Consider the following 12528-nt stretch of genomic DNA (forward strand, 5'->3'; position numbering starts at 1 on the left):
CTGACAGGGGGGAAGCTGCTCCTTGCGTCGCCGCTCTCGGGGGGGGCGCCGCTGACAGGGGGGAGGCCGTTCGCGCGACTTTTGTCTTCTTCATTTTGATTTCTGTTGCGGCCCTCTTCGCGCCGTTTTTCGCCGGCATGCCTCGTGGCTCCGCTTGCCGAGCCTGCGGCTCGGCGCGCGCGCGTCTCTCTCGCGACGGTCTTTGCGCTTCCTGCATCCCGGGCGATGAAGGGTCGTCCGGGGCGTCTCGGGGGGCTCGTGTGCGGCGCGCGCGACCACCGCCGAGCGGGGGGGGAGCGTTGGAGAAGCCCCAGGATTTGTTCCCGCTCAGCGCGGGAGTGGCGGCCATTTTAGCCACGGGCCGCGAAATGGCGCGGGAAGCGGCAGGGCCTGCGGCCTTGCCTCCGGCGCCGTCTCCTCAGCGGGACCCGGCGGGGGGGGGTCCCTCGGGGGACCCGGGGTCCCCGGGGAGCCCAGCGGAGGCTGATTCGGGGTCCAGCTCTTTTTCAGAGGACTTTGCGCTTTTGCTGCGCAAAGTCCTGAAATGCAGGAAAAGCAAGGGCAAGCGCGGCCGGAGGGAGTCCCGCAGGGCTCCGCCGCTGAAGAAGTCCAACAGTGGGGCCCCGAGTGCTTCCAGGGGGAAACGTCCTCCGCGTGGCGTCCCACAGGAGGCGGACCTGGATTCCTCCACGGGGGCAGACACTGATGCCTCTGAAGAGCCACAAAAAGGGACCGATGACGTGGCAGGGGACGGATCCGCTCCAGCTGCAGCAGGAAAGGCGTCACAGGCAGCGGAGGGCGACGATCCCAAGGTGGTACGACTATTCCGTAGGGAAGAATTGCCACCTCTAATTCCAGCCATTCTCCAGGAACTGGGAATAGACCCCCCTCCTCCGGTGGTTCGGCAAGAAGCGAACATGGATCCGGTCCTGTTGGGCCTCACGGGTCCGGCAGTGGCTTTTCCGTTCCATTTTTCTTCGACGGACATCATGTTCCGGGAATGGGACACTCCGGAGTTAGGTTTGAAGGTCAGCAAGGCCATGGACAAGCTTTACCCTCTCCCGGAGGATGCGCTGGACCTTCTCAAGTTCCCCAAGGTGGATTCAGCGGTTTCGGCGGTAACCAAGAGATCTACTATTCCAGTTACGGGAGCGACAGCCCTTCGGGATCTTCAGGACAGGAAGCTGGAAGTACAGCTCAAGAAGATTTTTGAGGTTTCAGCGCTAGGAATTCGGGCCGCCATGTGTACGAATTTCGCTTTGAGAGCTAGCTTGCGCTGGGCTCAGGTCCTCCAAGCCAATGCGGATCTTTCGGCGGAGGAGGCAGCACAAGCGGATAAGTTGGAAGCGGCAATAGCATATGGTGCAGATGCACTCCACGATCTACTGCGCACTTCGTCTAGATCCCTGGTGGCGGCTGTCTCGGCGCGCCGCCTCCTGTGGCTCCGCAACTGGGCGGCGGATGGCTCTTCTAAGGCTCACCTCGGGGCGCTGCCTTTCAAGGGTAAGTTACTGTTTGGCAAGGAATTAGATGATTTAATGGCTTCCCTGGGGGAAAATAGGGCTTTCAGGTTGCCTGAAGATAGATCCAGGTCGCGGTCTTCCTTTGCATCCAGGTCCCGTTTTCGGGGGCCCAGGAAGGCGCGCCCTCAAAGGTCGTCGGGGCAATCGTACAGGTCTTCCTCCTCCCGTACCCCACAGTGGCGGCAGCAGCAGCATCAGCAGTCCTTTCGTGGGAGGCGCTATGGTAGACCAGGAGGTGCCCTGGCCATCATGGCGCCCAAATCTTCACAATGAAAGGAGGTCGGCCCTTCTCCCGCCGCAGCCTCAGCACGCCGTTCCCAACGTCGGGGCGCGGTTGCTGTCGTTCTACGAGAGATGGGCCGGAATAACGTCGGACCAGTGGGTCCTCACCGTGATAAGACACGGCTACGCGTTCGATTTTGCTCGCACTCCAGTGGACAAGTTCCTTGTGTCACCCTGCAAGGCTCCCGAGAAGAAGGCGGCGGTGCTAGACACCATCCGCCGCCTAGAGGACTTGGGAGCCATCTCCCCCGTTCCGGTCGGCCAGCACGGCGAAGGCCGTTACTCCATTTACTTCATCGTACCAAAGAAGGACGGCACGTTCCGACCAATTCTGGATCTCAAAGGGGTGAACCGATGCCTTCGCGTTCCTCGCTTCAAAATGGAGACGATCCGGTCAGTCATCGCCGCGGTCCGGCCAGGCGAGTTCCTGGCCTCCCTGGACCTCACGGAGGCGTATCTTCACATAGGCATTCAGCCGTCGTTCCAACGCTTCCTCAGATTCTGCATTCTGGGCCGGCATTACCAGTTTCGGGCGCTCCCGTTTGGGCTCGCAACGGCCCCTCGTACATTCACGAAGGTGATGGTCGTGGTGGCGGCGCAACTGCGCCGAGAAGGTCTTCTGGTCCATCCTTATCTGGACGATTGGTTGATTCGGGCGAAGTCCGAGGATCAGTGTCGGATGGCGGTGGCCAGGGTCCTCCATCTGTTGCAGTCCCTGGGATGGGTGGTCAACTTCAGCAAGAGTCATCTGACACCCACGCAGTCCTTGGAATATCTGGGAGCTCTTTTCGACACGAAGCAGGGCAAGGTGTTTCTGTCGCTCGAAAGGAGGGGCAAACTGCTAACTCAGGTGCACCGCTTATTGTCTCTTCGCCAGCCGCGGGTCTGCGACTACCTTACGGTCCTGGGGTCTATGGCTTCCACGCTGGCGCTGGTTCCCTGGGCGTTCGCTCATCTGCGACCCTTACAGTCATCCTTGCTTTCCCGTTGGAAGCCGGTCTCGGAGGACTTCCATTTACCGCTTCCTCTACTGGGACACGCGAGGTCCAGCCTGCGGTGGTGGCTGGATCCAAGTCATCTTTCCGCCGGAGTCTCTCTCCTGGTGCCCAGTTGGACAGTGGTGACCACGGATGCCAGCCTCTCCGGTTGGGGAGCGGTCTGCCTAGGGAGCTCAGTTCAAGGCCTGTGGTCAGTGTCGCAAGCCCAGTGGTCTATCAATCGCCTAGAGACCAGGGCGGTCCGTCTGGCTCTGCAGGCTTTTCTACCATTGCTGCGGGGAAAGGCAGTCCGAGTGTTGTCGGACAATGCGACCACCGTGGCATACATCAACCGGCAGGGGGGGACACGGAGCCCCCAGGTGGCAGAAGAAGCTCAGCGCTTGATGGCCTGGTCGGAGCTACATCTCAGCAACCTCGCAGCGTCTCACATAGCGGGAGTCGACAACGTGCAGGCGGACTATCTCAGCCGTCATCGTCTGGATCCCGGAGAGTGGGAGCTGGGGGACGAAGCATTTCTTCTCATTTGCGAAACGTGGGGGGTGCCCCACATGGATCTGATGGCCACGTGGCACAACGCGAAGGCCCCGCGCTTTTACAGTCGACGTCGAGAGCGGGGGGCAGAAGGCGTCGATGCGTTGGTGCTTCCCTGGCCTACGGATGTGCTGCTCTACGTGTTTCCCCCGTGGCCGATGATCGGCAAGATTCTACGGCGCATAGAGTTGCATCCGGCCAACGTGATCTTGGTGGCACCGGAGTGGCCTCGCCGGCCGTGGTTCGCAGACCTCGTACAACTGGCAGTAGCGGCACCCCTTCGGTTCCAGGGAATGGCGGCCCTACTCCATCAGGGCCCCGTCTGTTTGGAGGATCCGGATCACTTCTGTCTCGCGGCATGGCTTTTGAGAGGAATCGTCTGAAGAGAAAAGGTTATTCAGATGCGGTGGTGGCCACACTGCTGCGTTCCAGGAAGCAGTCGACGTCTTTGGCTTACGTCCGTGTCTGGGTAGTCTTTGAAGACTGGTGCGTGCAGCGCGGGGTGGTCCCCACTTCGGCTTCCGTCTCTGATGTTCTGGCGTTCCTCCAGGCGGGTCTGGCCAAAGGTCTGGCGTGCAGTTCCCTACGGGTCCAAGTGGCGGCGCTTGGGTGTTTGCGAGGTAAGTCTCTGGCGCTTCACCCGGATATTGCTCGTTTCCTTCGGGGTGCTAAGCACCTTCGCCCCCCGTTACGTCTTCCTTGTCCGGCTTGGAACCTCAATTGGGTTCTTTCCGCTCTATGCACGGCGCCGTTTGAGCCCTTGAAACGCGCAACTCTTAAGGATCTCACTTTAAAGACGGCATTCTTGGTGGCGATTGCCTCGGCACGGCGGGTTTCCGAGTTACAGGCCCTGTCTTGTAGGGAACCTTTCTTGCGTATCTCCGATTCGGGGGTTTCCTTACGGACGGTTCCTTCCTTTCTTCCGAAAGTGGTCTCGTCGTTTCATGTGAATCAATCGGTGGAGTTGCCCGCTTTTGCGTGCGGAGGCTCCTCTGTTACAGAAGAGAGGGAGTTACGGAAGCTTGACGTGCGGAGATCCCTTCTCCGATATCTGGAGGTCACTAATCCGTTTCGGGTCACAGATCATCTGTTTGTCCTGTTCTCTGGACCAAAGAAAGGAGCTGCAGCGTCCCGCACAACGATCGCTCGTTGGCTCAAGGAGGCCATTGGTTCAGCGTACTTGGTGAGGGGAAAACCTCTTCCTGTGGGGCTGCGGGCTCACTCGACTCGATCTCAAGCAGCGTCTTGGGCGGAAGCTTCTCAGGTGTCGCCTCAAGAGATTTGTAGGGCGGCCACCTGGAAGTCGTTGCATACTTTTATCCGGCATTACCGGCTGGATGTCCGGGCTACCGATTCCGGGGGTTTTGGAGAGAGGGTTCTCCGAGCGGGACTCTCTGCTTCCCACCCCTCAGTAGGTTGCTCTGGTACATCCCAGGTGTCCTGGACTGATCCTGGTACGTACAGGGAAAGGAAAATTAGTTTCTTACCTGATAATTTTCGTTCCTGTAGTACCAAGGATCAGTCCAGGATCCCGCCCGCAGTGCTGCGCTGAAGTAATGGGGAGTCCGCTCTGTGTTTTTGATTTGCTCTGTTTCGCTTGTTCGCTCTCTCGGTTGGAGAGCCCGGTTCCAGAAGGGGTGTTTCTTCCCCGTTAGTTAGCGGTATCTAGTTTTGTTCACTTCTCTGGTTGTGTTCTACTTTGACATTCCGTAAGACTGAGGGGCTGTGACTGGCACAGGGGCATATATGGCTCCGCCCACAAGTTTTAGTCTGTCTCCATCTACTGGTGCGGAGTCACAACCCAGGTGTCCTGGACTGATCCTTGGTACTACAGGAACGAAAATTATCAGGTAAGAAACTAATTTTCCTTTCTTAACCTGCTAATTTTCGTTCCTGTAGTACCACGGATCAGTCCAGACTCCCTCCCGATATCCTGTCCGCTTGTTGTTGTCTGTCTTTTCAGCTGTGGAGAATGCCTTTTCCTTACAGAACTATTATATATGAAGGACCTTAAGGCACCGGATGTTTATATCTTTTAGATGAGCTGGTTTTTTTTGCACTGTTTCTAGTTTTTGCATTGTTTTATCCTTTTTGGATCAGTTACTTGCTTGACTTTCATATGGTTCATTTCCCAGTTTGGTTATCTGCTTTAACGTTTTATACTGAGGGACGCAGGGTGAGCATACGCCTTTATATGGGATGCCCTTTCAGTTTTGTCTCTGGCTCCATCTGCTGGACAGGAGACTCAACCCACTGTTTGGACTGATCCGTGGTACTACAGGAACAAAAATTAGCAGGTAAAAACCAATTTTCCTGTCTCCATCCTCTGTTAGAGGTGCATAACCTGCTTGTGTGGATTGGCCTGCCTTCCTTAAAGGAAAGAAAATTATCAGGTAAATAGTAATTTCTCCATCTCAAGTGCAGTTTTAATTCAGATTCAATTTTCACTTGGATTTGCTGATTTAAAATTAAGGTGGTAATGAGATTTCTGCCATCTGACGTGGATTCCCTCATGTCTGAAGCTTTTTATATGGAAATTTCTAGACATCCAATCACTTTCCCTCTGCATACTTTTCACAATGAATAAAGTTCATCTTAATGAGCTACTTATAGTGCATTAACTGTATTCTAATATCTTGTGTTATAGGGAATTCCTATTCAATGCAATTGAAACACTGCCATGTGTTAAAAAGAAGGCTGACTGGGCAATTTGCTGGATCTCAGACAAAAGGGCCACCTATGGTAAGCGCTTCTGTTTGGGTTTCATTGACATGGGCCTTTCTCTGGTGCAAAGATTTTTTTATTTATTTATTTTTTTTATTTATTTGTATTTTTCTATACCGGCATTCACGGAGTTCGTATCATGTCGGTTTACATAAAACAAGGGGTGAGAAATACATTATAACGTAAATAACTAATAACATAAGAGTATACATTAAAAGGTAAAACAAGTGCATGGAAGAAAAAAGTTACAATAAAACGGGGTCATTCTAACTGGGATTAGAGTTAGAGGAAAGATAAACAGTTTAACGAGAAGTAAAACATTGTAATGATTGGTAGATAGAGACTGTTTCAGTTTAATAGGAAATGATCAGTAATGCTGCATTTGATGGTAGATCTCAAATTCTCTGCAATTCTATCTGAGCCTTTCATGAAGAAAGACAGATGACCTCTCCTTAAACATTTAACCCATGCTATTTTTCATTTTAAACTAATTGTCTTGAAAAAGTTACTTCACTTGTCTGTGACTGAGTGGGGTTGTTTTTTTTTGTTTTTTTAGGCCAATGAATTGCATGCAGTCTTCCTGCCAATAGATGACAGGAAAATGGCAAAGCCATGATCATTGGACTACCCTTCTCCCCTTTTATATGGTCTCTCACTCACTCTTCTCAACTATCCTCTGTCCATCCCCTTCCTCCCTGGAGGCTAGTCCTGACATCTTTCCTGGCTCTGCCAGTGCAAGATGCAGGGACTTGGGGCTACTGCTTTTCACACTGGTTCTGGTACTTTGCTGAACTTTGTAGATACTGCATATCTTAACTTATACAGGCTTCTAGAACATGCAGAGGATGGGGTCTTGTTGATTGGGGGGGGGGGGGGGGGGATGCTATAAGGAGAGGGACTGGTAGGAAGCTGTTGCGGATAAGAGGGAAGGGAAAGGGGCTGCCAGCCAGAATCTGATAAGATGCCCCAAGATTTGTGTGCACCCTGTACCCTCCCACTTGGTATATTTCTAATCTGGGTTTGAAAAAAAAAACCAGTAATGAAAAGGTTTTGTATACTGTTGGGGGTCCACTAAAGGGGTAGAAGTAAAATGACTTGAGCAATATTCCTACTCAATTGTCTCTTTAACAGGGGAGCGTGTGGTGGCCTTTGCAGCAGTTGAAGGCATCTTCTTCTCAGGGTCATTTGCATCTATCTTCTGGCTGAAGAAACGAGGATTGATGCCAGGACTCACATTCTCTAATGAACTTATCAGCAGAGATGAGGTAAAGACTTTATATATCTGGGGCAATTTTGTAAACTTTGGTATATATGACCTGTACAGGGTAATGCTCCAGTTCAAGAAATTTATGTAGTACTATCCAACCAAAGCATTTACCAGAAATAATTAACCAGCTCTAAATGCATGTCCTGACCGCTACCTTAGGTCTTTGATTTTTGTTTCTCCTGCCTTGTCTAACAAAGTTCCATTCTCCGACATTGCCGCAGGAAACTATAATTTAATTATAAGTTATTTTTAATTTTTATTAATTCCTTTTTATTTTTTAATACCTATTTAACATGCTACTGTGATGTCATTTTAACTGTTTTATTATGCATGTATGCACTGTAAACCGTTTTGACTACTCTCCAGTAAAAAAAACCAAACCAAAAACGGTATATAAAAAAAACTGTTTAAAGCTGTACGTTTTCAGAAACATGCAGCTGTGCCAGATTTGTAGCACCTAGATTACACAAAAACTAGAAATGGAGATAAAATGTAGTTTCTCCCTTGTCTAAATTAAACACTTCCTGTCAGGAATCTCTTTAGAGCTCCTTAACCTGCGTGGCTACTGCTGCGCGGAAAAAAGAAGACTGAAGAGGGACCCCTGCTGGTTGCAGGCTTAGTGCCATCCTGGGCATGCCCAGTAGGTGCCAGTCAAAGTTCTAGAAACTGACAAAAGAGTTACGTGATTGAGCTCCATCCTGTGATGTCACCCATATGTAAGGACTACCATTCTGCTTGTCCTGTGTGAAGTTCTCAGACTTCATCTGCTGGTAGGAATGCACAACCCACTCTGTACATACCCAGATCAGTGGGTTGTGCATTCCTACCAGCAGATGAAGTCGTAGAACAATTAGAACTTTGGGCACTGCTATATAAGAGTGCCATCCAGCTTCTATTAGTTAAAAAAAAAAAAAAATTATTAGGGAAAGGTTTTTTCCCTAGGATAGGCTAGTTTGTAGTTAGTAATGTAGCTTCTCACAGGACAAGCAGAATGGTAGTCCTTACATATGGGTGACATCACAGGATGGAGCTCAATCACGTAACTCTTTTGTCAGTTTCTAGAACTTTGACTAGCACCTACTGGCATGCCCAGGATGGCACTAAGCCTGCAATCAGCAGGGGTCCCTCTTCAGTCTTCTTTTTTCCTCGCAGCAGTAGCCACGCAGGTTAAGGAGCTCTAAAGAGATTCCTGACAGGAATTTTCCTCATGGAGCTACTTCATAATTTAATACCCCACAGGGGTCCCCCTATTGATTTTTCACTTCCACGGTGGTCTGGTAAGTGTGTGTGTTTTGTGTTTTTTTGACCCAGTTCCGGTCGATTCCCATCGAGTTCTGCCCTCGCAGCCTACTGGCCATCGACCGCACCGCAGCTAAATTTTTTGAGGCCATAGCATCAGGATTCCGTTGATGCCCAGACTGCTCTCCCACAATGTCCTTTACAGACCCTTACAAGGTCTTGTGTAATGTGCTTAGGGAGCGAGCATGGTGTCCTTACTTGCACAAAATGTGCCCTAATGACACCAAAAGTTTGCAAGGCTAGAGTGGAGAAGATGGAACTTCTCTTTCGGTCACAAACTCCGTCCAAGCCGACACAGTCTACATCGCGCCAGTATCATGCCAGTGTCTGACCAGCGTCAACGACTCTGCGGCTGTCGACACCCCCCCCCCCCCCCCCCCCCCAAATCCTCCTCGGGAGAAGGACCAAGGAGATCATAGAGAAAAACATAGACACCGTAAGCCTCAGACCATCGACGCAGGCAAGCCCTCAACGTCTCCATCGTTTGAGCTGCCGCCGAAGAAAGCCCGTCCAGAAAAAGCACCGTCTCTCTCTGTGTCTGGGTCACCGAGGCAACCCTCACCTGGACAGGTGTTGAGAGCTGTGATTCCACCTTCAGTGGTAGTTCCTCCGGCTATGCCTCCGCCGCCGCCTCCAGAACTGGGGCTTCATGCTCCAGGTTTCCGTGAGGAATTGGATCAGATGATTCAAGAGGCCATCAGCAGAGCGATGCAAGGCTTCAAGATTCTGCTGTGCCAGTTCCTGAACCGGCTACCAATCCAATTCCCATAGCGCTGGCACTGATACGGACGAGGATGGAAGCGCTGCTTGCCGCTTTTCCTCCGATGGATCCGGGGGCACCGATGGGCCTGGTGGCCTCCTCCCCAATTCCTCTCATCAACAGAAGGAGAAACAGTTATTCCTTCCTCCATTGGGAGTCCTACCAATGCCTCAGCCATCAATGTCACCGATAGCGTCTTTGCTGCCATCGGTGCCTCCGATCCGTCCATCGATGCCTCCGGTGACTCCCTCTGTGCCTAAACCAGGACCTTCAGGAATACCAACATTCTGTCCCTCTGAGGATCCTAGGGGTGCTGGTGATGAACCCTATGATCCATGGACCGATGACTCATCCCAGGATACTGATGACTTACCATCACCACCCTCTCCTACCGAAAGCAGGAAGTGTTCTCCTCCAGAGGACTTGTCCTTCATTAATTTTGTGAAGGAAATGTCCGAATTGGTTCCATTCCAGCTTCAGGCAGAACAGGATGCTAGACACCAGATGATGGAACTTCTGCAATTTCTGGATGCTCCTAAAGAAATCACCTCTATCCCTATCCATGATGTCCTCTTGGATCTTCTAAAGAGGAATTGGGAGCACCCTGGTTCGGTGGCACCAGTCAACCGAAAAGCAGACACCATATACCTAATCTAGTCAACTCCAGGTTTCCAGAAAACTCAATTGGATCACTATTCAGTGGTGGTTGAGTCAGCCCAAAAGAAGGCCCGACACTCTAAGCCTCATTCCTCTTTCCCTCCAGGGAAAGAGCAAAAGTTCCTGGATGCCATAGGTCGGCGTCTTTCACGTTTGAATGCTTATATCCCGCATTGCCTCTTACCAACTCTATATGACCCAGTACAACAGGGTCCTCTTTAAGCAAATGCAGGACTTTGAGTCCCTAGAAGCTAGCAAACATGAAATAAGATCAGCATATGACATTTTTGACACCGCTTCCAGGAGGTGGGCCTGGCTAAAGTCTTCAGACCTACGACCTGAAGTCCAGGACAGACTATCTGATTTGCCTTGCACTGGTGACAATCTTCTTTTTGGAGAACAGATACAGCAAGCAGTGGCACAGCTCAAAGGTCACCATGAGACTCTTCGCCAACTCTCCTTGTTGCCTTCTGAATACCTGCTAAGCAAACATTCAGAAAGGATTCCAAAAAGTCTTTCTACTGCCAAAGGAAGTCATATCTGCCACCGATCAGAGGTCATTCAACTAAGCCTTACCAGAAAGGCCAGTCCAGACAACCTCGTAGACAAAAACCACAGACGGCCCCTCAGCCAAGTCCAACATCTGGTTTTTGACTTTCTTTTTTTTTTTCTAGAGAGCAGCACTTAGCCTCCACTATCGCATGTTCCAGTAGGAGGTCCACTGTGCTAATTCAGCCCTGCTGTCATGAGAACTATCAGGGCCTAGGAGGCAGAGCTTCTAAGAGTTCAGAGCTTTGCTCTGTACGGCTGCGCGTGCCTTCCCACGCAGAAAAACTCTCCTCAGTCTGTTTTTTCCACGCACGGGGATTGCACGCGGACCTTCATCTCCTTAGACTGAATATTTTTCTCTTCACTAAAAAATGTCTAAAGTCAGACAGAGGCCAACTGGCTTTAAGCCTTGTGATTGTGGCAAGATCGTGTCAATTACAGATGGACATGATTGTTACTATCGCTGTCTGAGACCAGACCACGTACAGGCCACATGCACGCACTGTGGAAGGATGTCACCGCAAGCCCAGCGTGCATGTGGCCTGTATATGATCTGGGACCTTTGAATGGCATCAGGGGGCTCATATGCCCCACCATCTGAGGCTCATTCCTCTCCGGGACCAACTAAACAAAAAAAACCCGAAGGTAAGGAGAGCGGCGGCCCTGGAGCCCACCATCTCCAGGACTGGAGGAATCACCGGAGGCCCAGAGTACCTGTGACTGAGTGGTAGGCCGCATGGGGAGGACTGGCAATCGATGCGCCGTTCGTCCCAGGAGTCCGCGGCGCACGGGGGTGAACCATAGCAGCCTGCGACAAAGAAAACCCGCATTAGTGTCTGTGCCGACGCAAACCCTCCAGCTGACGCATTCCGCTTCCCAATCGAAGCACAAGTCAAGGCAGGAGGAACCAGGAAAGAAATCCCATTGCGTCGACACCATCATAGACTCACAAGAAGTCGAAATCAACATCTACAGCACCGGGATAGACGCATGGAAAACAATAGATACGTTCAGCGTCGAAGTCGACGCAGGGGGAGCGTCTTCATCAGTGCGCATGGTGTAGGTGGTATCCCAAACACCAATCAGGGTACCGATAACGCCTCAACAAACAATGATGCACACATCGATTCATCCACGAGAGGAGTCTCACTTGACGCAGGAGCAACTGAAAGGAAAGCATTCTATCAAATCAGCTCATGGAAGTCGTCACTCTTCCACGTCTTCAGGGAAAATATCATCAGACCCTTCCAAACATCAGGGGATACGACTTTCTAACCCTCATCTATCAGGACATGCAACATCGCACAGAGGTAAAAACTCCCATGCTTCTCCAGTACAGTCCGAAGAGTACGTTCGAATAACTTCATCTTCCTCGTCTTCACCACAACGGGTGTTTTCGGATCTCTCGTCCATCTCTGGACACCGGGCTTCCGACAGGGGGCTACAAGAACCATTACGAAAGAAAAGGAAATTCTCGGAGGACCTACACCCCAGACATATCCAGTCTGATGCACCAGGCACGGATTTATTGCTTACGGCATTATCACCATCAGGTCCTGTGAAACCTTCGAAACCGTGTATGCCACCACAAACGCAACAAGCCTTTTCACAGCTATCAGCCCTCTCTCTGGTTTCTTTGAAATCTTACAATCTACATTCATTCTACCTCAGTCTCCAACAGGTAGCGAACCTGGATCACCTCAACCACAATCACCTGAACATCCAAGGACCCCTTCACTGCAGGTCCTGTCACCCCAACCAGTGACACACCCTGTCTTATGGGAGTCAACTCTATCGGGGGGATTCAGACTCCCCTCAATCATCTACTGGATACCAGTCTGATCCTCCCGAAGATCCCACTGAGCCATACTCGCCACCTGAAGATTTCATACCCCAAATTCCTGGAGAAGATGGGTGCAGTCCTCAATCTGGATGTAT

At 51.3% G+C, this 12528-nt stretch overlaps 1 protein-coding gene across 2 annotated transcripts in view; it reads left to right on the forward strand.

The window, feature by feature from the left end:
* The window catches only part of RRM2 (ribonucleotide reductase regulatory subunit M2), a 48940-nt gene that overhangs the window by 27762 nt on the left and 8650 nt on the right, over window positions 1-12528 (forward strand). For both annotated transcript variants that reach the window (XM_029595863.1, XM_029595862.1), the window contains exons 7-8: window positions 5982-6076; window positions 7190-7323. In XM_029595863.1, coding sequence (XP_029451723.1) covers window positions 5982-6076; window positions 7190-7323 — 229 coding nt within the window. The remainder of the gene's footprint in view (window positions 1-5981; window positions 6077-7189; window positions 7324-12528) is intronic.

Source organism: Rhinatrema bivittatum, chromosome 3, assembly GCF_901001135.1.
Source record: "Rhinatrema bivittatum chromosome 3, aRhiBiv1.1, whole genome shotgun sequence".
In the NCBI taxonomy this organism is placed as follows: domain Eukaryota; kingdom Metazoa; phylum Chordata; class Amphibia; order Gymnophiona; family Rhinatrematidae; genus Rhinatrema; species Rhinatrema bivittatum.